This window comes from Pocillopora verrucosa, chromosome 1 (assembly GCF_036669915.1).
Source record: "Pocillopora verrucosa isolate sample1 chromosome 1, ASM3666991v2, whole genome shotgun sequence".
NCBI classification, from domain to species: domain Eukaryota; kingdom Metazoa; phylum Cnidaria; class Anthozoa; order Scleractinia; family Pocilloporidae; genus Pocillopora; species Pocillopora verrucosa.
In genome coordinates, this window is record NC_089312.1 from 27,927,602 (window position 1) to 27,953,634 (window position 26,033).

General features: G+C 36.5%; 1 protein-coding gene and 1 pseudogene across 4 annotated transcripts; one reads left to right on the forward strand and one right to left on the reverse strand.

The window, feature by feature from the left end:
- Window positions 1-347: 347 nt before the first annotated feature.
- Window positions 348-11,948, reverse strand: LOC131790001 (uncharacterized; annotated as a pseudogene).
- On the forward strand, window positions 11,869-25,664 carry LOC131790002 (uncharacterized). Of its 4 annotated transcripts, XM_066166417.1 has the most exons (10): window positions 11,869-12,010; window positions 12,203-12,392; window positions 14,136-14,540; window positions 16,988-17,142; window positions 17,833-18,028; window positions 19,305-19,384; window positions 20,131-20,440; window positions 21,143-21,293; window positions 22,895-22,934; window positions 23,404-25,664. In XM_066166417.1, the coding sequence occupies exons 2-10, from the start codon at window positions 12,371-12,373 to the stop codon at window positions 23,494-23,496; spliced, it is 1,452 nt and encodes a 483-aa protein (XP_066022514.1). In that variant the 5' UTR covers window positions 11,869-12,010; window positions 12,203-12,370; the 3' UTR covers window positions 23,497-25,664. The 4 variants fall into 4 exon arrangements, with proteins under 4 accessions (XP_066022514.1, XP_058963162.2, XP_058963163.2 ...); XM_059107179.2 differs by lacking the exon at window positions 12,203-12,392 and having other exon boundaries at window positions 11,886-12,010; XM_059107180.2 differs by lacking the exon at window positions 12,203-12,392 and having other exon boundaries at window positions 11,886-12,010; window positions 17,836-18,028.
- Window positions 25,665-26,033: the final 369 nt, after the last annotated feature.

Sequence of the window (26,033 nt, forward strand, 5' to 3'; positions counted from 1 at the left end):
TTCAGTAAGTTTCAAAGTTGGGGGCTTCAAACGCAATTTAGACAGCTGTAGGAGCAAGCGCCGAAAGCATGAGACTCTAGTGGACCAATCATTATTTATTACAATGAATCAAACCTCTTATAAAGAAAGCCTGAGGCTCACTGATTGCGTAAAACCGCGATTTTGGTTAGACCTCGTGTAAATAACCGGCCCTAAGAGTCTACAGTGAAGATGCATTTCAACCAGTGCATTTCAAAGCGGTCTTCCCCATCCCTATCCCCTTACGTTCGCATTCGTCAAATACCCCGCGGTTCTAATTTCGCTTGTGCTCTGGACTATGATCTAAAAGGAATTATGAAGTCTGTAAGCAAACTAACCTCATTCTTTACTTACCTTTCAAGACATTTAATTCTACACGTCAGATTTTATATGCGTAGTATAGCCTGCGTGAGAGCAAAGTGCGATCTTTGGAATCTGAGAATAACAATTGCTACCGAGGAAATGTGATAAATCTGGATAAAGACAAAGACCAGGAAACTGCTTCTTTAATCATAGGAGTGGAGTCAAATAACGAGAAAACAACAAACTTTGGTGGAAATTAAAATTCAAAATAGCCTTAGTATCAAAAAAACGTAGAGAGAGAAAAAACGTCGAGAGAGAGGTATGAGACAACTATTTTTACCTCATGGAACTATCATGAAATGTATAAAAAGCTGAGCTGTAAAAATAAGTGCTATATCTATAGGAACCTGTGAAATTTTTCATTGTTTGTTTTTTGTTTTGTTTATTTTTTCACTGTGATTTCCCTCATTTGTACTTTCTTTGACTTCTCTGTTTCCTTTGTTCTACTACACACAACGAACACCAGCCAAACTACGTCATCCATCAGGCAGAAGAGGGCTTTATATAAAACCTTTGTCTCAAAATATCACCATTGTGCATGTTGCCTTATTCGAAGTCTTTCTTAAAAAATAAAATACTTAGAATTTCTGTCATTACTAAATAGTTATTGCTTAACAATATGATTTGTTAAAAAAAAATACCTTCATAAATTATTCTAAATTTCACAATATTTTACCCTTCCTACGAGAAATATAACGAGTGCACAAAATGTCAATTCGAGGCTTCGAAGCTTCAACATCCCAGCCTACCCCTGTGCAACCCATGGGCCTTTTACTGTCGTCTGTCCCCGCGAGTGGGAAATTTGAACCTTGCCTGGGTTGGGTGAGGAATTTGAACTGCAACTAACAAGTCTTTCCAGCGGAATAAACGAGTTTTATCTTTAAATATGGCGGCAAAGTTCACTTCGCGGGCAAATGGCTCAGAAGACTGAAAAGGTCTACAGAAAGTCACGGTGGCTAATTTTGCCTTTTTCAAAAAAGTAGACTATTAAATCCCGCACTAAGGTAGGGCATTTGAACAAAGTTTTGGCCTGAAGGGGGGGGGGGGGGGGGGGGCGGGGGAAATTTGAACGAGCCAATCTTCAAAAGTCTAATGCCCGGGGGTAGGGAGGAAGATTCTGAATCTTCGAATTGAGCATTACCGCAATCTTCAGTTCACGGAAGTGCTCAAGCATATGGAAATTATGGAAAAAAGCTTAGTAACTAGATATGTAAATATTTTTAAAAAAAAACGCTACCTTCACTATTAGTAACACCTCAAAAAAATCGCAAGATAGTTTTTCTAATTGTGATCGATTATTTACAAATTATAAATTATTGTCTTAGCATAACTTAACTTAGGTTACGAAGGCCGACGCTCAAAACGGCAGCTTTTTTACTCTTTACGGTGGCCAATTAACGATTTCAACTCAGTTGTTAACACCAAATTACCTACTACACTCTCCTACCAACGCAGCACCACAGTTTCTTTAGAAACTTACCCCTTTATTAACTTAGGGTACGCTAACTTTAAGGAGCTCTTTAAAATACATTTACTTAATCTCTTAAAAAACTCTACTCTCTCATTTAAAAATATTTGAGGTATTCAACTATTAGTTTGAAAATAGTTTCTATTTCAATTGATGTAAGTCTTGCTACAATCACCCTTCCATTCCCTGAATTTACTGTCTAAAACCCCAGTCACACCAAAGCTTAATAAACATGATTGATTTAAAATTGTCTTAAATTGTTTTCTTCATAAAAGCGGCTTAGACTGATGTCGGTTGACTTCAAATACACAGGTTAGCTCTCACTTGAATACTAAGGAGAACTCAGATTTTCATTTCTTTGTTCCTGATTTTCATTCAGTCAAACCCAGTTTTACTAAACATGTTTTGTTGGTGTGGTATAAGTCTTACATTCTATTTAAATTGATTATGTAAATTCATTTCGTATATTCTGATATCACTTCTATCAATAATAAGAATTATTTTATAACATAATAAGATGACAGAAAAGGCAGAAACAGCCTAGATGCCCCAGTTCATTATACTGCTCGGCTGTAATGCTTAAATTTTGTAATTTACCGTCGAGTAATTTAGTCAATTCTTGAAACTGGTAATTTTCCCACACCAAGATCAATACTTTGTTTGGTGACGTTGATGCGTTCATAGAGTTCAGAATCTTCGGAAGAGTTTGCTCTCTCATTTGACATATATTGGTAGTCGCAGTGACCATTCGGAAACTAATAATAAAAGGAAGTAAATAAATAATACGAATCAAGGTATTTGGAAAAGATACTTTGCAGGTACTTTGGATGGCGTGACCACAGCAAAAGCCGGAGAAAAGGGTCGAAGCACGCCCTGTCAAACAGACCCTACGTGAAAAACAGTATCCCCTACCAAAGCTATGCAGCTAAATACTCACTCACTAGGGATACTACAATGTTGTTCAGGTGAGAGTGATCAACATGACAGCCACTTAACGGAGATACCCAGTTTCAAGCTCAACTTTTCTTAGAGACATCTGCACGCAAGTTAGATATGGCAAACTACGCCTGTGAACTTTACGCGCATTTTTCCCTTATTTCATCCACACTAAGTCCTCCCATAAAGATTCCGAAAACGATTTCGCATTTCTAAAACGATTCTAAAACGATTTCACATTTCTTTTTTTTTTTTCTAACGCGCTGTTCATTGTGTAAAGAAGTGAAAACGGAGTCTTCCGAAAATGTCGACGTCTAATGTCGCTTTAATCTGAGTTTAAGGGTGTTTTGGCGTGGAAGATAGACGAAACGCAGCAAAAATATATGCGTTGTTTTCATATGAAAACTCAGTAATATGGATAGTTGAGAGCAACATGAAAACGTTGGCGTGGGAGAAATATTTTGTTTCGTTTCGCATGCGACATAAAGAAAAAATCACAGTTTAAAAAACGCATAAGTTTGGTCTGGGCCTAATAATTAAAAAGGTGCTTTCATTAGGCCAAAAACACACTACTCCCCAAAATTGGTTTCCATCAAATTTAAATTGCATTGTATAATTCCTTACCAAGGGTCCTCCAATTGCAGTCCACAAAGAACTTTTTCGAGCACCAACCCTTTAAAGAAAGGGAAAAACAGTTCATATCACTGAATGAGACTACAATATCTTTGTGAAAAGCTGACGAGAGAAACTACCAGAAGGCATGACCAAAATGGAATGGGCACAAGCAAAAGATACAGAAAGTGCATTACACCTAATCTAATTATTTCAAATCTGGCGCCATCAGTTGGCAAGGTAAGCTTCACCCATGAAACAGATGATTAGGCTGCCAGAAATCTGTTCCTTTCTATCATTTTCCTTCTCAATTTCTTTCTTTTTTATTACTTTTTTCTCACGATATGGAATGATGGTTCTAGATGAGAAAAGATTAAGCAAATATATACACATACCGTTTTCGTTTGCGTAGATAGGCGATAAACACGCACGCGAGGCTTAACCCACCAACTGTTCACAGACAATAGCAACAACCTTGAGCACTTTATATGTAGATAAGGTGGGATCAGGTTTTTCGGTAACTGAAAATCAAAGAATTCATGTTTAAAGGGTAATCGGCGAAGAAATTGATACTATGGCCAGGCCTTATGGGGTGCCGAACCAGTCAATATTCCCTCTGTATTTCTGTAACCCAGTTTAATTTTGATACTTTCAACTCGACTTTTTATATGGTCAACTCGACTTTTATGTGTTCAATTTTTATATTTATTGGTCAATTCGACTCTTTATACGGTCAACTCGACTTTTATATGATCAACGTGGAAATCGAATTGACCTTATAAAAAGTAAACTGGGTCATAGAAAATACTGAGGGGATATTTACTGGTTCGGCGCCCTATAAATTTCGGCTATCCCTTGCACTTTTTCGGACTTTTGAACACAAATTCTGTAACAGTAACCTAGTATACCTCTACTTTGGTCATTGTAGACGAGTGATTGAAACATACGTTTAAAACACTGAAGGTTAAAACTGGTAAGCGCAACTTCATGCCTTTGTAACCATCTTGATGCATAAAAATTTGCTTAAGGAACAAAAACAACAACCAAACATAATGGAATGTACGCATCACTAATAAAACTTCTTCACCCATGTAGCTAACTTGTATATGTCGCAATAACATCATCTCTGGGGGGCACAAGTTTAATCCCACTCGAGGCCTAAGTGAAATTTTCACACCTCTTTCTGCAAAATCTTTATTTCTGCAAATACAGTTGATATGTGTGAAGATCGATTCGTTACTAAACAACTACTCATCAAAGAGTAGGCGGCGAAGCGGCGAGGTAAATTACTACTGCTACCCACCGACACTGAGGTGAATAGTGTTTTGGGATATACTAAAACAGTGAGATGGTATAGTAATTTATTCCAGCAACGATAACAATATTTTCGGGCACAAATCCGGCGCGTTGCTCGGAGGTGAATAGCAAAGTATATTCAGAGTTGGTTAGCCAATCAGAGCGAGGCTTCAACACTATCCACCGTTTTAATATATACCGGTAATAATTTAAATTTCACAAACCTTTTGTATTGACCTCATCGCTTGGCACTGAATTGATGATGCACAACTCATTGCTTGCCCATTTACAACCTACAGCCGTACAAATAGCAACCATTGCTGAGTAATTCCTGTGTGGTTGAAGGACCGTTCAATTTTACTTCCAGTGTATCCGAGCCATTGGATCCTTCCTGTAACTCCTTCAGAGATGGTTGACTCTTTCAGTAGTGTTACCATAAGAAACCAAAAACTCACGAGGTATACCATTCCCAAGTGTTGACCGGCGGGACCTGTGTAAAAAGCAAAGTTAAAATGATAAACAAAATTAGGATAAGCAGGTTCATGTATAAAGTACAGTCGAATCTGTATTATTCCCCACGAGGTATAGCGGGATGAAAACTAAATACATCTATGAACTTCGTAATATAGAGTCTCTGTGGCTCAGTAGTAGAGCATCGGAGCGCGGAAACCTGAAAGGTTCGATCCCTCTTGGGGACTCAGAATTTTTCTTTGTCCTACGCTCGTGACAAGACGAAACACCTTATCTATAACTATACAGTACTGCTAATTCTCTACGCATCAGATCTCTGAGATAAAGATTTCACGAAGGAAGAGGATCAAAAATGAGGAACTTGGCGAATATGGGTCTGTCAACAACATGAAAGTAGGGGTGATGAAAACTGAAAACCCTGTTGAGGATAAAGGTACTAGATTGCCAACAGTCCCTAAGTTATTCCCATGATCTATTATACAATCAAGTCAACTTTGCAAGGTAAACAATAAAGAAAACGTTCTAGCTTCTTGTTTTCGCTAATTTCTTATGACCTGTGCAACAAAATACACTGGATTGGGGACTGCTAAAAGTCGATCCAAAATGAGCATTCACACGAATTATATTTGGCTCTTATTTTGTGTAGAAGACAAAGTAGCCATATTACAATAGAGAATGGGTTATAACCATTTCACTTCCGGCAGTGACCAAGATATACTTTCTTCTTACAAAATCAATAGAATATCAAGCAGACAAGTGAAATGAATATTGAAAAATATCAATTAGGGGATTATCATCTGATCCAATACCAAATTCTCCATACGAAAATCGCAAGCAATGTACAGCAGACAGTATGGAGAATCACTAAAGAGATCTTGGCAGTGGAAGGGTTAATGAGGCATTGTTCTATTGTGATCTGTTCTGTGTCTTCTACAACATTAAGGAACCTTAAATTCTAATTCTAACATCCATAACCTGTGAAGCTGTTTAATATGTAAAACAGAACAAAGTTAATTAAATTCAGTAGCTTTAATTTAACCTTTTACTTTCCAAAAAGTTCTCCAATTTTTTAAACAGATTACAGAAAGAAAAAATAGTTGTTTACCTTAAACTCAATAGTCACACTATGTGACAACCTATTGTTTGCCTGACACCTCGTTGGAGCCTCACTTGGAACTACAACATAAGCAAACATTATGATAGTGTTGGAAGAAAACTATTTAGTCAAAACATTTCCTGTTCAGCATATGCACATGCATGTAGTTAACATACAATGTTTCACTGTAAACATCTATAATGCTTGTTGGGCTGTTAGTAACAGTAAGTGTTTCAATAAGAAACTCAATGTCATCTGCTAAACTAACCAAATTCACTACTGAAACCATTATTGCATTTTGGTCCCTCAGGTTTACATGGGTTTTAATAAAAGTCAGTTGCCAGAAATCAACCACCACCTCAACTTCCACCATCAACAGCTACTTAGTTGAGGTGGTAAAAGCAATTGAAATGCCTGATTTACCCCCCATTCCAGCTCAGGCTGATAATTAGTAGTAGATTTATTGGCCACTGTAAAGAGTTTCTAAGGCTCACGTTTGGAGCATCAGCCCTTTTATGTAACACTTTGAAAGTCAACTTTAGAAATTCTTTAATCAACTTAGTTGATAAAACCAAATTATCTTTTTATTCCACCCCATCGATGCAGCACCCCAGTTTCTATAGAAACTTACCCCCTTTATTCAGGCTGGTAATAGCTTGTTTCAACTTTGAACTCTTATTGTCTCCTTATACTGGTAAGCCAGTAAGACTATTGTTTACCATTCTTCTGATTGTCTGTTGTGATTATGTTCCTTTTGGTATAACAAAACTTGATGGAAAAACATTTTAACCCTTTAACTCCCAGATCAAATTTGTAATTCTCCTTACTATCAACCATACAATTCTTAGGATGTTGATTCAGAGAATTCAGTATTGGATCAACTAATTATTCCCAAAGTGATATTTTTCTTTATTCTCATCACTCATCTGGTTAATATGGTATTGATATTGTAAGGAGAAATTCACACGTTTCACAATCAAGAACCAGAAAAGAGTCAAATTTCAATGTATAAAAAATAAATGTATATTTGGAATTAAATAAAAAATACACACACAATCCTTCCTTACTTCCTTCTTTGGACTTCACTTGAGCAATCACAGGAGGACCTTTTGTGTCCGGATCAGCTGCCATGCTGCAGGTTATTTGGAAACTATATCTTGCAAAGTGTACAGCATTGTCACTGAAGGAAGTGTTATCTCTAACTACTTTAGAGTATCTGGTTCCCTTTCAAAAAAAAATTACACAGTCAAACTAATGCAGCTATAGTTAACCAATGTCATATAAAAATCAATATAAATAATAACTCAAGATCATATTCAATGAGTTTAAGATTTGAATTTACTTTCCTGCACTATATATACACTATATATACTTAAACAGTGGAAGGCACACTCTGATTGGTTACTCAAACTCCAAAGATCCTTCACCATTCACCCCTCAAGTAACTCACAAGGGATTTGTGTTAATGCTCCTCAAAAGGTTGATTCAAATCATGATGGGAGAGCAATTTGCTGTTAATTCTACTAAGGAGGAAAACTATTATAGCTCTGAAAAGCCAATATTTCTTTTAAATTTGATGGTAAGTTGTTTGTAAATGTTCCTCAAAGCTTGCTGGTTTCCTCTAGCTTTGGTCTAAGAAAACTATCAGAGCTTGTAATCCATCAAATACTTTTGCTCACATGTGATTGGTCTAGATGCATCTTGTCACCAAATGTGCCCCAGCTAAAACTGGGGAATATCCAAGAATAAATTCAATGTGATATTCTTCAATTTTCAAACCTCATTTTCACTATGAAATAAGTCTTTGTTTGAAATTTCATTCAAGATGAGAGTGTTTTGTGCTTGTTTCAGAAGAAGGGACATGATTTACTTGTTCATAAAAAAGTTCATTTTACAGTTGTATGTTTGGTTGCCAAGTGTTTGAATAGGAGTGAGGCTAGGAGTGACCTTGTTGTGATATAAACTTTGCTGCTTTTCAAATGTAGATGACTTTTTTTTATCATACTAACTAGATACTGTTCTCTATCACAACATGGTCAACTTCAGCCTCACTCCAAATCAAAGGCTTGGCAACTAAGTACACAACTGTAAAATGGCCCATTGTACCAGAGAACACTGAAAAGAGATTTATCACATGCATTTAACAGTAACCAGTTGGAGAGTATTTTTTCCCAGGTGTTACAAAAATATTTGAGGGATAATAAACACAGAAGACTTCATTTGGGGTGAAATATCGTTGTATATTAGTCCTTGGAAATTGTCTGTTCCTCAAAGCTCACTGAGTTTTCCTCAAGCTTCATTCACAGAAAAAAGTTAGCATCTTGGAACAGATTATGTCCACAGACAAATATCCGTGAATATTTTTGTGCCAAATGGAGGCTATTGTAAATGTATAATTCCAAACCAAGTAGAGGCTATTCTTTACATTACAATATAGTTCAATAATCTTTAATTGTATACAATGCTAAATACCTGGCCTGTTAGTATCCGAGTGAAATTGTAAGTGATGTGGTAATCCAAAGGAACTTTGCTCTTCACCAGGCGTGGGTGATCCCATGTTAGTGTAAAAGAGTCCCTTGTTGACACAGCTTTCACATTCTCCAGAGGGGGACACATCTCTTTGGTTAAGAAAATCGCAATAAAAGCATTTCATCATCATACTTGTATCACTTTATTGTGGGTATCTTCTTTATTAATTAACATTGATTTAAAGAACTATTAATCTCTTGTGCTGTGATAATGTTTCATACCACAGCTGATTTAAAAATAGATAATTTCAAACAAAACTCACCATGATGTTTTAAATTCCAGTGCTTGGGATGTGTAGTTTCTACTGTTCCAAACTGATTTTTAGCGATTACTTTGGCACAGAAAATGTCACACCTGATTCCTTTATTCTTGCAAGGAACATCAAAATTCTCTATAGCGTCCTCTCCCACTTGACATGATAATGTTTCATTGAGATACCTAGGTATTTGCTTACAATATGCTTGACTGTCAAACACACAGCTCCAAGTAGTAATATCATAGTGCATACTGACAAAAAGTTCATAAGTCACATTTACTTCCTGAGCACTCCATTGTACACTCAACACTTGCGGCACTGGGAGTCCATAAACATCCACAAGCTTCACCAATTTTTGGGTGATCTCTTTTGGTTTCACTGTAAGGATTATAACATATCAACCCTTTAACTTCTATGACAGACTAGCATCTAGTTTCTCCCTAGAATATCACCCCTGAATCGAGCATTAACCCTTTTACTCCCGAGATCTAATTAGTAATTCTCCTTACTATCTGCCATACAATTCTTATGATGTTAGTTCAGGGAATTTGCTATTGGATCAACTAATAATCCCATAATTGATATTCTTCTCTATTCTGATCACCTACCTGCTTGACATTGTATTGATATTGTAAGGAGAAATTCTGTCTTGGTCACTTGTGGGAGTGAAAGGGTTAAGGTCACAAGAATAATTAGAAAAAATACATTTAATGATCACCAACTATAGAAGCTCCTGATTTTTCAATTAATTCTTCTTGTCAGCTCCTTAGGATGTGTATAGAACATTATGGAAAAAATGCACCCTGATGTTAGGTTGTGCAGGGTTAAAAATGACTTAAAACTAAATAAATTAAGTATAGACCTAAATTATAAATCTCTTTGTTATTATAAGCTCTAACTGAAAAGAACTAAAAGTAGAAAAACCAAAAATTAAAAGTTTTATGTTGCTGCCAGTAAATTCAATTTATACTTCATAAAAAATCTTTTACAGCCCTTTACTGCCACACTATGACCAATCATACCATTCAAATTTGTAATCAGCTAGTACCAAAGTGAATGTCATTTGACAATTTGTGACCAAAGGGCAAATAAAATACTTTTATCAAAGTCCTGTCAATTTTTACCATGTAACCCATGTGCGTATATTAATCTATTGGGGTTGCAAGACTAGTATGAAGTGTCATGAGTTATAGTACAATGGTTGTGAGCATTCAGTCTCATTAAATAAATATAACTGCAAAGTCAAGTATAGTTGTACAGTACAAATTCATATTTTATAGTACATACCTCCTATTATGACTCTAACTTGATGAAACGTAATAATAGGAAACTTTGAAGAATTACTGAACACTCCACAAATATAAACTCCAGTGTCTGCGAACTGGGTGTGATTTCTCCTCAGTTGTAAAGTGCTGTTATCAATCGTGCGGGTGAAACAGCTTGGTATCAATGTATTGTTATGTTTCCATGCCAAGAAGTGTTTCGATGTAGTCTTCTTGAGTGTCCAATTGACAGTACAGTTCAGCTCAAGAGCGTAACTGTTGGCAGTGTAAATTACATCTTGGAAATCTTTCAACTGAAAGGAGAGTTCATCTGAAACAAATGCAAAAGTATGCCACGTGCAAGACATTGGACCCTGCGCTTTCACTAATTAAGCTAAAATGAATCACTTTCTAGTCAAACTGTGGAACTTTGATACAGCGCAATTACTAATTTTCTAAAAATACCATAGATCAAGATGAGCTGAATCAAAGAACTATGTGTTACATCTGTGAAATGAAATTTATTGATAACACATGGTTATTATGCCAAAACTTCCTTTAGGACTCAATGTGACATTCAGTTATTTATCTCTCCTTGTTTTATTAGGTGAGTTCTGACATTTGCTCCCAGCTGAGGATCATATTGTTTCTAGACCAACGAAACGTCCACTGATCCCGTCTGAAAAAGCTAGTACGTAATTATGATTTTAAATTATTAATTAAATAACATTGTTGATACAACCCTGCAGTCTTCACATGTCAATTTTACTATGATGTATTTTCCCTTCGAAAAAGATGCAATCAAAGTGATCTTATCTACCAAGGCCGCATAAGAGCTCAAAAATGGTAACTAATTTATCTGAAGGTGTAACAGCAAAAAGTTAATCTTTTCGCTGACACAATTAAAATATGCTCACATGCCCAACTGGCGACATTGGACTATTGTACGATCGCATGATTTACGAATGATTCGGAAGACGAAAATAATGCGTTTTCAAACATAACTATAGTAAAATCGACTGTACGAGTTGGGAATTACACACATTAAGAAAATGAAAGTAAGATCAATTAACATGTATCGGCATGCGAAAGAAAATCGCTTTTCTATACCAAAGCTAACAATTTACCTCATTAAAGTTGAGATGAAATGGATCTAATAAACATGCAGACGTTAGCGTGTATTTTTTTCTGACGGTAGAATTTTGTACGACTGCAAATGACTGGTCATTCATTTCCCTGGGGCAATTAAGTCGATGATTAAGGGAAATTGCACATCAACTGGGCTGTTCATTTGATTAGACTCCGAAGGCATCGTATAAAGTTCGACCGCTTCCGTGTGCGTGATTAGAGACGCTAGTTCCAAACAAACACAGCAAACTTACCTCCCTCCTTTGTCTCTAAACAATTTACATTTCGAATTGCTCCAATAAGTAAGAACAAAAAAAGGCTTGTCAGGACTCTCATTAGCATATCATGCTCACAACATACTCTGCTTCCATTGAATTTTCGCCGCCATGTTTGTACGACACAAGAACCAATCGGAGTGACGAAAATTCTTAGAAAACCAAAACTTCCGGTCTTCCAAGAAGGTGAATGTACAAGATCGGCGTTTTTAGCCGTTTTCAGAAGAAACACTGGCATGTCTGCCTTCCTTGGAACTACTCATTTGGTAACTTTTATACTTTTCATAAAGTGTGTTCCAGGTAAGTCTTAGATGCTGTCAGTGTACTAAGAAAGTTCATTGATACACCATGCATGTACTGCTAGGGTAAGCTCGTGACTTCTCGACAGTACCACGAGATCGCATTGTGAATGTTATCAAATTACCGTACTTAAATTTCAGTCGTAGTCGAAAGGTCAGTTCTCTTGAAATTGCGTGTTTTTTCTTACGTTAGATATACGCGGCAAGTGTCATTGTAGTGTTAGTGGAAATAAACCTTTCGGTGTTTCCATGGTTGTTAACGTATTATCCGTACTAACTAGTTTCGAAACACATAACATATGCACCTGAGTGTGGAGTTTCGATTTCGGTCGATGGATACTGAAGCTGAATTCCTTCGAGTATGGAAGTCATTTCGATTCAAGGTGATTTTAGTTTTGTAGTTTTTAGTGCATTGGTTAAATTACTCAACGGTAATTTCGAAAAAAAAAGGCAAATGGCGCTTTGGAACAACACTGAACAAAACACAATTTGCAATTAATAGTATATATGAAATGGTTTTGATACGTCGCAGTTTGAAGGAGTCATTATTTTAGGGACAGTGGTGAATCTTGTTCGGCATGTGCATTTTTTGAACGAGCCCGCATTATATCTTCCATCATAATATACATTTACAATGGTAAAATTTCCGCATAGCCCCATACTGTTGTGAAACAAATCTGGTTTCCCAATGGCAATGTATTGTTTTTGTCATTGTTTTCTCAATCCAAGAATTGAATGCATAATGTAGTATGGGGCTGTGCGGAAATTTTACCCTATTGCATTCCTACACGCTCTTTGTGTCAAGTCTGGCGTAACACCATGAATTAAACAAAGCTAAGACCTTCACATCTGTTTGTCTCTACATGCACTGCCCCCTTACATCAAGATCAGGCTAGTAAATGGGTAATTGTGAAGAAGAGCTCCCCAAAAAACCTGTCGGCTGACTGTCAGTCAACTGTCGGCCGACAGTTGACCGACAGGTTACCGACAGTCTACCGACAGCATTGTTGGCCGACAGTTGACCGACAGTCGGCCAACAGGTTTTTTGGGGAGCTCTTCTTCACAATTACCAGTAAATGAATTACTCATTAATAATAGGCAGCATTTGAGAAAAAAAAGCCAAGCATCATGAGAATTGACTGCAATATGAATAAACTGATGCATCTTGGGTGGGTCTGCTTGTAAATTCCTACGTTAACTGTTCCCATTTAAGCTTCTGTGAACTAGACAAAAATCGTCAAGATGATCTTCTGGAATCACAAAGGTAGTCGGAGCAATTTTCATATACATGTCAAAAGTAATCTGGGATTGCTTTGGTTTATGCCTTCATACCCCTTAACATATACAATTTTTCCAAAAAATGGTATCAAAGTACTTTCTTAACCAAGCAGATTCAAAACTTAAACCATGCAATCATGCATATATCAACAGTCAGTTTTCCCAAGCTATGAGCACTATTCTTGTTTTCTTGTTGTTTATGTCTTATTTTACCTGATTAAACCCTTGATTATCAGTTCACTATGATGTGATTTTCCTTGTTGCTTTGATTGGCTGTTTTGATTGCTATCAATCAGTGTTTTGCTTTTATGACAGTCAAGTTTTAAAAATGCCCCCTTATGAAAATAATTACATTTGAAATTCGTAATGTGCATAAATCTTTGGTCAATAACTCTTCTACAAAAGGCAATTGTGACTATTTAAGCCCAAAAGTAAATTTCAATTGGCTGATAGAGTATTTTCTTATTATTGATCCAATGTATATGTATGTGTGTGTGTGTGTATACATACATACATATCTATATGTGTGTGTGTGTAGATAAGCATTTTTACTTCAAGTTCTTTGATGTGGAAAGTCTTCATTCTACTCCTTTAAACTCCTTCACATTCCTCACTGAGCCCCCTAAAAGGAAGCCAATTGTTTGTTGTATGGGTAAAACTATACATATATTTTAAGTATAGTGCTGCGATATAAGAATGCAAGACAAACACCACGAATCGGCAGAATGCTTCCTTTTTGATGAGGTCCTTAAATTAATGGCAATTAATGTACAATCTTACTTAAAAAATCACACCATGATCTATACAGTCATCCCTAATGACTAATTTTTTATGACCTGACTTTTCAGGAAATTTCATAATACCAAGACCTGAGAAACCAGTGCTTTATGCTTTTGGTTGGCCAAATGCTACTTGTGTTACAGCTTCTGTAAAAACCATAGACATGGATGAAACAGTCAGCTATGCAGATTTGTTTCTTGGAGAATGCTGTCCAGATGATTCATTTAATCCCAGTGGGAAATGTTCTTCAAATATGACAGGTCTTATTCAAGGTGGCAGATGCCTTCATAATGAAGATGATTCACGTTCATTGACTGACAAAGTTCTTAACTGCACTGTTTGTAACAACTCGCAAATGTGTGAATTTTTTAAGTGGTTTTCAAAAAAGAAAACGGTCTGTGTATATTTCAAGGTGACCACTCTAAATGGCTCTGTTTGTCCTTCTTGTTTTTGCAGGAGCTATCTTGATATTCGTAAGTACACTGATTTTCTTTTCTGTTCTTTACCTGATATACTGTATTTCCTCAAATAAGCACTCAGCTCTAATAAGTGCACTCCCTAGAAGAAGCATCCACCTCCTAGGTCATGACACCAAATTAGTGCCCCCCCCCCCCCCCCATCCCCCTCTATTTCCTCCTTTTCTTAACTGAAATAGTAGCAGTACATGGAAAACCTCTTTAATATATTTCTAACCTATTAAGATTGACTTCGCCCAAATCAGTACAGGATAGTAATTTCCTTACAAGTGCCCCCTTTGATTAAGCACCTTCCTTCCTGTTCAGCAGAAAAATTTTAAATGAGTACCCAGGTGCTAATATTCAAGGTTTCTTTAAATTTAAACAGTCAGCTTCGTAGTTTAAAATTAATGCATGCACACCCAGTGTATAATTACAATAGTCCATTTTACAGTTGTATGCTTGATTGCCAGGCCTTTGAACAGGAGTGAGGCTAAGGGTGACCTTGTTATGATACAAACCTTGCTGCTTTTGAAATGCAAATTAATTTGTTATCATGCTAACTAGATTCTGGTCTCTAACACAACAAGGTCACCTTCAGCCTCACTCCAAATCAAAGGCTTGGCAACTAAGTACACAACTGTAAAATGGCCTATTGGAATGCTTTTTTCTGCTATATTGAATTCTGTTTTTAATGTGAAGAATTCTTAAAAATGTCAAATTAGCCCTCTTTGTTGAACATTCATATGATAAGGCAACTGAAACGTCTTAACTCTTTAACAGAAGTGATTTAAATGAAACTTCTCCTTGCAATTCCAATCAGTTATCTTGTAAACGGGTTTTTTAGAATGAGACCTGCATATTTTCATGTCTAATTTACAAGGAAAGGTGTAGCAGTAAGAAGGGAGAATTATTAAGTGGATCTTGGGAGTTAAAAGGTTAAATTATTCCCCTGTGGGAGGGAGGTGCCCCTGCCAATGTTCAGCATGCTGGACTCTTGATTCAAACTTGAAATTCAATATGCTGTAAACGAGTCTATTGCTCATTGTGGTGGTAAGCAATAATAAACTGTTTCATTGTTTGTCTCATGATGTAATCACTTGTGATGAAGATTGCGACCTTTTGACTGCTTACTGGTGGTCTTCATCAAGCAATGGAGTTGGATACTCATGCATTACTATTTACATCATGGCGATCTGATGTGATTGACAGATTTTAATCCCCAATGTTCCAGTGAGTTCTGGTTTTCCAAGAGGTCTGACTCTAAGTTGTTTTCTTGCTGGTTTAATGTTGTACCAGTCTCCTGTTGTGTTTCTTGATTGTTGGTATCCATGCTTCAGGAATTTTGATTCCATTATCCCTGTTGATGTTATCAGGGTGAAATCTTCTGTGGATAGCTACCTTGACTCTTCTGGTGTACCATTGTGAATCTCAATCAATAAACTTTACTTTGTTCCAAAGCAGGTGGAGGCCAGTCATGTTAGCATTCTCAGAAATGGCAGAGGTCTGGGTACAGATTAAACATATATCTCTCTCAAGTTCTTTCATCCTCTCTTGCATAGGTCTTCCCATTTCACTAATGTAGATTAATTGCTGCATTCACAGAAAATTCTGTAAACCACGCTGTCCTGTCTAGCTGGATTGACACTGTCCTCTGGTCTTACCAAATTTGATCTAAGTGTCGTGTGGGGCTTGAATACTGTGGGGATGCCTTGTTGTTGCAGGCATTATGTCCAAAGGGCTCTGATACACCTTTTACGTAGGGCAAAACCGCTGTGGACTTGAACTGCATCACAGGCTCTCTGCATGGGGAAGAGTTTCTTGTTTTTGTAACCTTCTGTACAAAGGAGAAGGGATAACCATTGGAAATTAGAATTGATGACAAAATTTAATGTTTCTTTTCCTTGGAGATGTTAGGTTAGCTAAGATGTCAGTGCTGATTGGGACTGGACCATACAAGCTCCTTAAGAAAGATCCAAAAGTACATGAGAGGAGACTCCACTCAGATAACATCAACAGGGATAATGGAATCAAAATTCCTGAAGCATGGATACCAATGATCAAGAAACAACAGGAGACTGCTACAACAGCAAACTGCCAAGGGAATAACTTGGAGTCTGCAGACCTCTTCAAAAACCAGAACTCACTGGAACAAAATCGAAATCTCATATCGCATTAGAATGCTGTGATACAAATGGTAACGCGTGAGCAGTTGACCCCATCGCCCGATGAAGACTAGCAGAAAGCAGTTGAAATGTTGTGATCTACATCTTAACTGACCACATCCTGAGACAAATGATCAAACCGTTTATTATACATTTGTTATAAATCACAATAATCACAACCTGGCTTCATGGTAAAATACTATCATATTAGTGTCAATGTGATACTGAACGGATTGAACAATGCGCTACATGATCTTCTCGCATATTACTTAATTGTTTTGTTCTCCCTTCAATTTGTAGTAGTTATCCCTCCAGTTAGGAGTCTACAACTTCTTCCAGTCTCACGGAGGAAACTAACAGTTCTCTGGGAAAGGCCAGAAGGAATACATAGTGAAACACTCACCTATAACGTGATTCTTCGTGACCACTTGGGGAAATGCCAAGGGAACATGGAGGTACATTATCAGACTTGCTTTCAGCAATTTAAGATGAATGCCAGTGATACCTGCCTAATACCCTTTAACTCCAATGAGTGACCAAGACAGAATTTCTCCTTACAACATAAACACAATATTATATGAAGCAGAAAAGTTAAAGGAGACTTAAAGAGGAACATCAATTAGAAGATTCTTAGTTGATCAAATCTCAAATCCTCCAAACTAGCATGATAAGAATTTTACGGCATACATTATTAAGGAGAATTACTAATTGGATCTTTGGAGTGAAAGGATTAACAGATTAAGTCCTTGTAAGCTTTAAGTTTGTAAAAGTGAATGGGTCTATTATCTGCAATATCAGGCATGTGCCTTTCCCTTTTTTCATTTGATATTTCATACAATGAACAGGCAATAACTTTTCACCTGACTTCATTCTTCTCCAATGTTTTTTACAAGCTTACAAACATGTCTTAACAATAGTTTGATTGTTTACATCCATGTTACAAGACCAGATCAACTTTTACATACAGACATGTAACTCTTACACCCCATGATGGCCCTCTGGGATCTCCCTGCACTTACACCCCAGGATGATTACTATTAACTTTTCACAGGGCAAAAGTATGTAGCTTTTTGAGTGAAATGTGTCCTTTTACATACTCAAGAGTTAGTTATTTGCCTATTTATTTCATTGTTATTTTTTTCAAGCAGGAAGTGACGGACAATGTTCAAGGCAATAAGACAAAAAATGCATTTAGCTTTACTAATCTAATGCCATGGTCCAGCTATTCAGTCATTGTATGTCCTTCCATGAAGACAATAAATGTAAACAAGACAACTTGCACCTGCGGTGATTACCAGCATCAACCTGAAGGGCCAGTCTTCAACCAAACATTACCTGAAGGTAAAATATACGTTGTCTGTGTCGTAGGTACATTTTATTTTAGGAAATTTATTAATAGAACTGGTAAAAATTATCCTTAGTTGCTGTTGTGATGTTATTTCAAATTAATTATCAGTTGAAATTGAAGGCAAATAACCTTATAAATAAGAGTAATTGTATGCTATTTTTGAAATTAATTTCAAATTACAAAGTTCACCTTCAGACAAAGTTTTCTACTCCTTGGTCAAAAGAAAACTATTATTAAATATCCTAAACTGTATTATTATTATTAATAGTGATAATTAAGGTCTGCTTGGTGAGGACTCAGCCAGGGTATGCAAACAGCGCTAATCTGAGATACTAAGAACAGGAGTACAGTGAAAACAGGAGTACACAGTAAAAACCTGCATATAAGAACCTAGTACATGTAAATGGTTGCTATGAAATTTAAGGCTACCTTAGGTTCTTGATCAGGTGTGGGTGTGGTATTGTACATGCTGTCTGCCAGACTTTAAGTGTCCTGCTTTGCATGATTGGTTAACTAATATACACACAGTTAGATATGTTGCACATCTGTGGATCTATTGACTGAACACTATTGTCAGTGGTCTTATATAACACTGCCAGTGTCCTGGCTAATTTCTGTTACCCATTTTGAATACCAGTGGTATGTAATGTACTGTTTATTGTAAATTATATTTGAAAAAACTCCATATTCCAAAAATAAGAACCTATTTTGAGATTTTAGCCTTGAATGACTCTTATGGGAAGGCTGCTTATCTGGGAAATTTAAGCCTAACAGTTTGGTGCATATTTGGTTCTTAACCCTTTCACTCCCAAGATCTCATTAGTAATTCTCCTTACTGTCTGTCATACAATTCATATGATGTTAGTTTGGAGAATTTGGAATTGGATCAATCAATAATCCCCTAATTCATTTGATATTTTTCTTTATTCTCATCACTTGCCTTCTTGATATTGTGTTGATAGTGTAAGGAGAAATTCTATCTTGGTCACTAGTGGGACTTAAAAGGGTTAAAAGAGGGTATTTGCTGTGCTGTAAAAATGGTGCAGGGCATCCTTAGCCAGAAGTATGGCTGTGTATTTCTATGCACACTGATTTGGATATAGTGATAATGGTCAAAAATAATTATGATATTGATAATCAGTGATACTCAGATATGATTCTTTCTAAAAATTCATGATGATGGTGATGTTAATGTTAATATAAATGATGAAAGTATGATCAGGTTTTGAGGACATATTTGATTTACCAGCAGTATTCCTCATCTCCTAGAACCAACTGAACGTCCAGATATACGGCCTTGCGAGGCACAATGCAGTGAGACAAACTTTACTGTCACTCTAAAATGGGAGGTAAAAATTAACATTACTACAATCAGATCACTGGAAACACTTAGAAATATTCCTGGAGGAATCTTAACTACTCTCAATGACAGTATTGATTATTTATTATTTAAAATGATTTACTCTTATTGAAAAAATTTTTGGCAGCTGGCAGCACAGATTAAGACCCAAAATATCTACAAAAACCTCCTTTTGCAGTCCATGTAGGATGTAATATTTATGTAGTACCCACCAAACATTTTCACTCATGCAGTTGGTTTCAAAGCATCATGTCACTGACTACATAATTATATTACAGCCCAAGTAATAAAAAGGGGAAATAAAAGGTGATATTACCCAATTTTCAGACCTTGTGTCCAGCTTGATTTTAATGTAAGTCCTCCTCTAAAAGTTGACTCAAGTTAGGATGATATTTGCTGACATTGCCACAGGAGAATTAAGAGAATGACTTGTTTGCTCAATCAGTTGCTCTGTAAAACTCAACATCCATTTTTGATGTTGGTAAACAATTTGTTCATACAGTGCCACCAAAGATTTTTAAAGGATGATGGCAACAGCAATTTATTAGTATCATTTTTACTTGATGTTCTTGCATTTGTATTTTCTTCTTGAACAGTAAATGTTCATGAGCTGTTATTGCTCAGCTGAATACTTTTACTTCTTGAAACAGTTCATGTCAAAAGACTGATTTCCATGCAAGCACATGCAATGAATATATGATTTATTTCTTTCTTTTATCTTAATCCCTTTGATAGGCAAACAACTTGCTAATATGGAATGGAATCCCTAAGAAGTCTGTTATCAGGATATACAGAAGGAATTCTTCATCCCAAAGCATAGAACACATGCACCAAACAAAGTCCCTTACTGGGAGTCCTATAATAACAGTCCATTTTTCCCTTGAGCCTAATTACAATGGGTCATTACTGAGATATTCTGTGGGTAAGCTGAACAGCAAAGTGAAATACTCATATGAGGTGCAGTTTTGTTCAAATGGGGGTTGTGGCCCAAGTGCAATGGCAGCACTAAGCTGTGATTCTTGTGAATTGCTGGGACTTTCATCAGGTAATGGCATATTCAGTATTATATAGTCAACCTGGAGTATATTTAAGATACATGTAATCTCCTCCTGACAGCATCTCCATAGATGAGTCACAATTCTATGATTACTATGTGATTGTGAGGGGTAAATGTCTTATAAGTGCAAAAAAAATGGTGTTGTGAGTCTTCTCACATTTATTTAGTAGCCCCTTGGTGGAGAAAAGAATCATTTTCAATTTTTACATTAATTGAGTAAGGCTTTATGAATTTATAGTGAACTTGTAGTGACAATTATAGTGTCATCAATTGAGAGACATTAACTGGTATTGTGAGGAACCAAGGAGTTTCTTTAAGACTTTTGGTGTTTTCATGAATTAGGCTCTTTTTCTGGGAATGCTGTTATTGGCTAATTAAAGTTGTGTGTGCATTTGCTTTTTTCTAAATTCATTTGATCATTGATTATATATGGTTAATCTATTTACCCTAATCAGCCTTTGGTTGAATTTAGACTTTATTGGACTTAATTGTTTCTCTGATATTCTGATGTATTTTAGACTTGAAGTAATTTAAATGCTGGATAAATTAACAATTAAAAGTGCTCTACCAACCTAGATCTTTGAGAATTTATGTTAAGGTCAGTGGCAAGTCAATACTGTTAGGTGCATTAATTTCAACTTAAAGCTTTTAAAAGATTTTCTTTGGTAAGCTTCTGTATGATGTGTTTAGTTCTAGAAAATCCAACCACAGAAGCACTTAATAAGAATGAAGACAATAGTGACTACACTGTGACCTTGTGGGCAACAGTTGGTGTCGTCTCAATTTGCAGTTTTGTTGCCGTAGTTGTTATAGTATGGACTGCAAAGAGGAAAAGCAACAGGTATGTTTTTGTGCCAATATTTTCGCTACATGGGATTTTACAGTTGAAGTAGTGTCATGACCATGGGTCACTTACCCAAAAAAATGCCTATCAACTCTTCAACCTCCAAGATCTGAGTGTTAATTCTCCCACACTAGATGCTACATCAAGATCAAAAGAAAAAAACTTTGAACCTACCTGATGATTTTAAAATTATTCCCATCATACTAATGTTTGCTAGATAATGTATGGATTTGTAGGGTGAAGGTAGCTTTTAATCACTTTTGGAAGTTAAAGTGTTAAATTACATGCATGAAACAAGCAATGAATATTCCATCTATATACTTTGTCATCATTGCTTGCATTGGCTCTGAGCACTGAATGACACAATATTATAATATTATGTGACTCTAACTATTGTTGCTTCCCTTGATGGCATTGGTTAATTTGGTATGTGAAAGAGGCTCAGAAATATATTAGAAGTCCTTCTGTGAAAGTGACAGGGGGGTGAGTTTCTAAAGAAAATGTGGTGTTGTATTGGTGGGAGAGTATAGCAAGATAATTTTGGTTTTATCAACTGTATTGTTAATGTAAATTGGCCACCATAAAGAGTTTCAAAGCTGATGTTTGGAGCGTTAGACCTTGTTAGCTTTGAAACTCTTTACGTTGTGAACCCTGTAACCCCTAAGAGTGACTAGCATCTAATTTCACCTTACAATATCAACCCTGAATTACACATTAAGGTTAGGAGAATAAGGAAAATGATCACCAGCTAAAAGAAGCTCTTGATTTTTTTGAACAAATTCTCCTTGTGGACCCCTTAGGAAATGTATAGGGAACACTATGGAGAATATGCAAACAGATGTTGGGGTTGAAAGGGTCAAAATAATAGTCAACCTGTTATCTTTTGTGAAACACCAATGTAGCCCCTTCTTTGGAGTTCTCATTTGTTTTTCATGCTGTCACTCTTGTAAGACCTAGAAAGTCTACCTCAAGGATTCAACCCTGGCTTGGGTACTAAGTGCTTAGGGAGTTCGCTTTTGGGTAAATAACTAACTAAAGATAATTTGACTTTATCAACTGAGTTGATCATGAAATTGACTAACACTCAAATCATTGGCTTTAGAAACTCTCTACAATGGCCAAGTTAAATTGATCAACTCAGTTATTAAAATTGAATTATCCTGTAATATCCCCCATTCATGAAGCACCAAAATTTTTGTAGAAACTTACCCACTTTTTTAACTTGTAAATACCAGTAATTCTCTTTATTATGCCTCTGACAATCTGACTTGAGTGTCAATGGCTACAAGCAGACTGTTAAGGAATTGTGTTTCTAAATTAATTCCCTAACCTGCTCAGTGAACATATGATTTTTTTAAAATTTAAAACTCTTAAACTTTCTTGCTTTCGTTGTGGAAATGTCACAAAATTTCCATCACTATTTAGTACTGCATGTTGGCAGTAAATACACAAGATCTCAATTGCGTTACATTATCATAATCATCATTATCATAATCAAAATCATTACAACTGTTATTTGAAATGCTACTAATATTGTATTTATTATTTTAGATCTTGTGATGGTTTTGGGTAATTTTTGATTTTTTGATTTTTTTCAGGCCCGGGAATTTACAGCTACGGGATAGAGTAGGATCCTTGGTAGGTCTCACCAAGATATCTTACACAACACTTAGCTAATGCCTCAGCCATTCAACAATCAAATGGTAAAATTATCAGGCGGTTGGTGTCACTCCATCAATCGATGAATAAGTCAATTCATCAACCAATTACCAGTTAATAAGTCAATCAACCAACCAGTCTGTCAATCAATCAATTAGTCGATCAATCAGTCAGTGAGCTGGCTAGTCAATCAATCAGTCAACCAATTAATTACTCGTTTATTCAGTCACTCAGGCAGTAAGTAAATAGGTCAATCTGTCAGTCAATCCTTCACTCACTCAATCAAGCAATTAGTCCATCAGTCTGGTAGTCAATCAATGCTTGCGTACATAAAATGAAGAATTCTTGTGTTCTGAAGTACACAATAGTTTATTTTACAGATGCTAATGAAATTATCAAACCCATTTTTAAATCTGTGTTTATTGGTTAATTTCCTTTGTGTTTGCAGCACATCAATATCTACGAAGGGTCTGACTGTACGGACAAGGCGTCGGATAGTGAACCCTACAGTATGCTGTTTTCGTCAGAAACCCAGCTGTAAACGGAACTGAACAGGATACAGAGCAAGTCTAGGTCGGCCCGCAGCCTCTTTGGCGATTTTCCCAACGAAGAGTGCGAAAAAATCTGCAAGCAAGTTGATTTTGTTAGCTAAAATGGTAGCCATAGACATAGCGTCGAGAGAGACAGCGAAATATCATGTATAACCCATAAGCAGATCTATCTAACTCACATTATGGTCACTAAAGATGTAACGATGTTCCTGTGGGATTTACTCTTTCGACTGGTGTTGTTGTATTCGCGCTCTAGGTAAAGCTGCATGACAAAAGACCCTCACCGCTGTTGGCATGGTGCCTTCGCAGTCACATGACCTCAACTGTTATCAACGGAAGCTCTCTACCCGCAAACATTTGATACTTTATCGTGCATGCGCAGCATCTGCATCACAGTATCAAATGCCACCTTTATCTCAAGCATTGTTATCCACGTTCAGCATGCAGAGTAGGCGGTCTTAAGAGCAAAACAATCGGAATCTTGCCTGTTATTTTTAAGTTCCAAATTGCCGTAGAGTTTTATAATATTTCATTTATCCAAGCTTTTTTTAAGACGCTTCTGAGGCCTTTTTTGTCAAAGCTCTTTAGCAAACAAAAATGAACTTCCATTTAATTAGATAGGATATTTATTGTCTGACGATAGACCAGGCTCCAATATAGTGGAAAACGAGAAATTCAGTTCTATTTAAATTGGGTTGAGTTGCAATGTGCTGTCATCCTTGAGAGAAATGTAGTCTAATGTAGCCCGCCATCGTCGAAGTCGGTTCACTTCACGAAGGAGATTAATTAATTTAAAGTAAGATTTGTTCTACTATGCCTTACGCGTACACGCAGATTACTGACGATAGGTCGTTCCACATAGTCTGCAACGGAGCTCCTGAGCTGGGTGGGAAACTGCTTGGACACGGTTTTTCCGCCTTTATACTCCTTCAGATTGGCACGCCGCGAAAATGGCAGGGCCCTCATTCGAAGTATAAAAAAATCATTTTAAGGAGTTGATCATAAGACAGGGTTTCATTGACTGTAGCTAGAAAATCAGTTCTTCAACTCTTCTTAAATTCACAGTATTTTAGTTTTAGGTCAGTACTAACTTGTAGCGCGACTTTTCCCTTCTGGCTAGGTTTTTGTACAGAGTAAGTCTTTATTTAATAGTTTTATGATGTGAAAGAGTTGTTCCTATTTATGTTTTTACAGGTCATTTATTTGAAACTATGCATCCAGTGTGAAATTAGAATTCAACTGATGTTGAGTTAACTTGTTTTACGTTACTTAGGACTTAATTTTCCACACGCTTAAGTTGTTGGTGCTTATCGTGTATCGTATATTTTTACGATGATCGCTACGTTTTGACTGCATACTGCAAGTCTTATTTAAGCGGTGAGTTCGGTAGAGACGGTTACCAGCATGGATGCGCGTCACCTTGAAGACGTTATGCTCGGCTGTTACTGGCACATTTTGAATAAGTGTTCTCATGACAGTCTACCGTCGCCTAGCTGTCACCGTGTCATGGGGGTACTTTCCTCGAAATGCGCGCGCTAATCACAGCGATGAGATACCAGCAAATCACAGCTAAGTAGAACGGTCCACGAGGTGACACGTATCTAGTGGACCTCATCACCGGAAGAAGGATAGTGGAAACGTTGCTATCTACATTATAGATAAACTAGCTACGGGATTATTTAATTACAATAAACGTTTCGATAGTGATGCAATGGGAAGCTTTACAAATTACATCGTGCAATTTGTGACGCGTGTGTCATAAAAAATTGTAGTTACTGTATATAGCTATAGTTCAGTTCCTAATTGAAAAATGATGTTTGTGACAGTTAGCTTATACTTTCCACAATTTTGACCACGCAAGCACCTAGTACACCCCAAGTGATGGTTTTCTAACAACAATAACTCATGTATGTTCTTTCAGTTTTTTCGAGAGCAAAAGGTTTATATCTTTTACACCTGAGGTGTAGCAGGGAATAATTTGATTTTAGGCGGATTGTAAGGTAATAATGGGTGAAAGCCTGGCATTGACGGTCGTTCATCAATAGAATTTGCTTTCACTAATCAATTTGTGATTTTGGAGTACTCTATTTTGAGAAGATGTATTTTCAGGCTGAAATTTTACTTAATAGAGGACCTCATTAAATGTATTTTTGTACAAGTTATTACTTTTGTTGTCTGTAGTGTTGAGATAGTAATTCATCTACCGCGAAAACACATCAGAAAGTCAATTTCGTATTTGATCTGTATGGAGTTCTTTTTTATTTTTAACTGCAAATTTTTTACTTATTTTTTAAATTTTTTCCCAGCTTTCTCGAAGAGAAGAAAAGGAAACCAATTTACTCACTCTTAAAGAAGAGAACAATCGGAGTGCTCAAATTTCCTTCAAGACTACCTTGCCTTTATCTTGCCAGTAGTAATCACTAACATATTTTTGAGCATGTTAATATTTATACTAGGTCTCAATGGGGCTAACCGGTACCGTTAGCCGTAGGATGGCCGCAAAATGGCCAAAAATTCCTTAAATTTT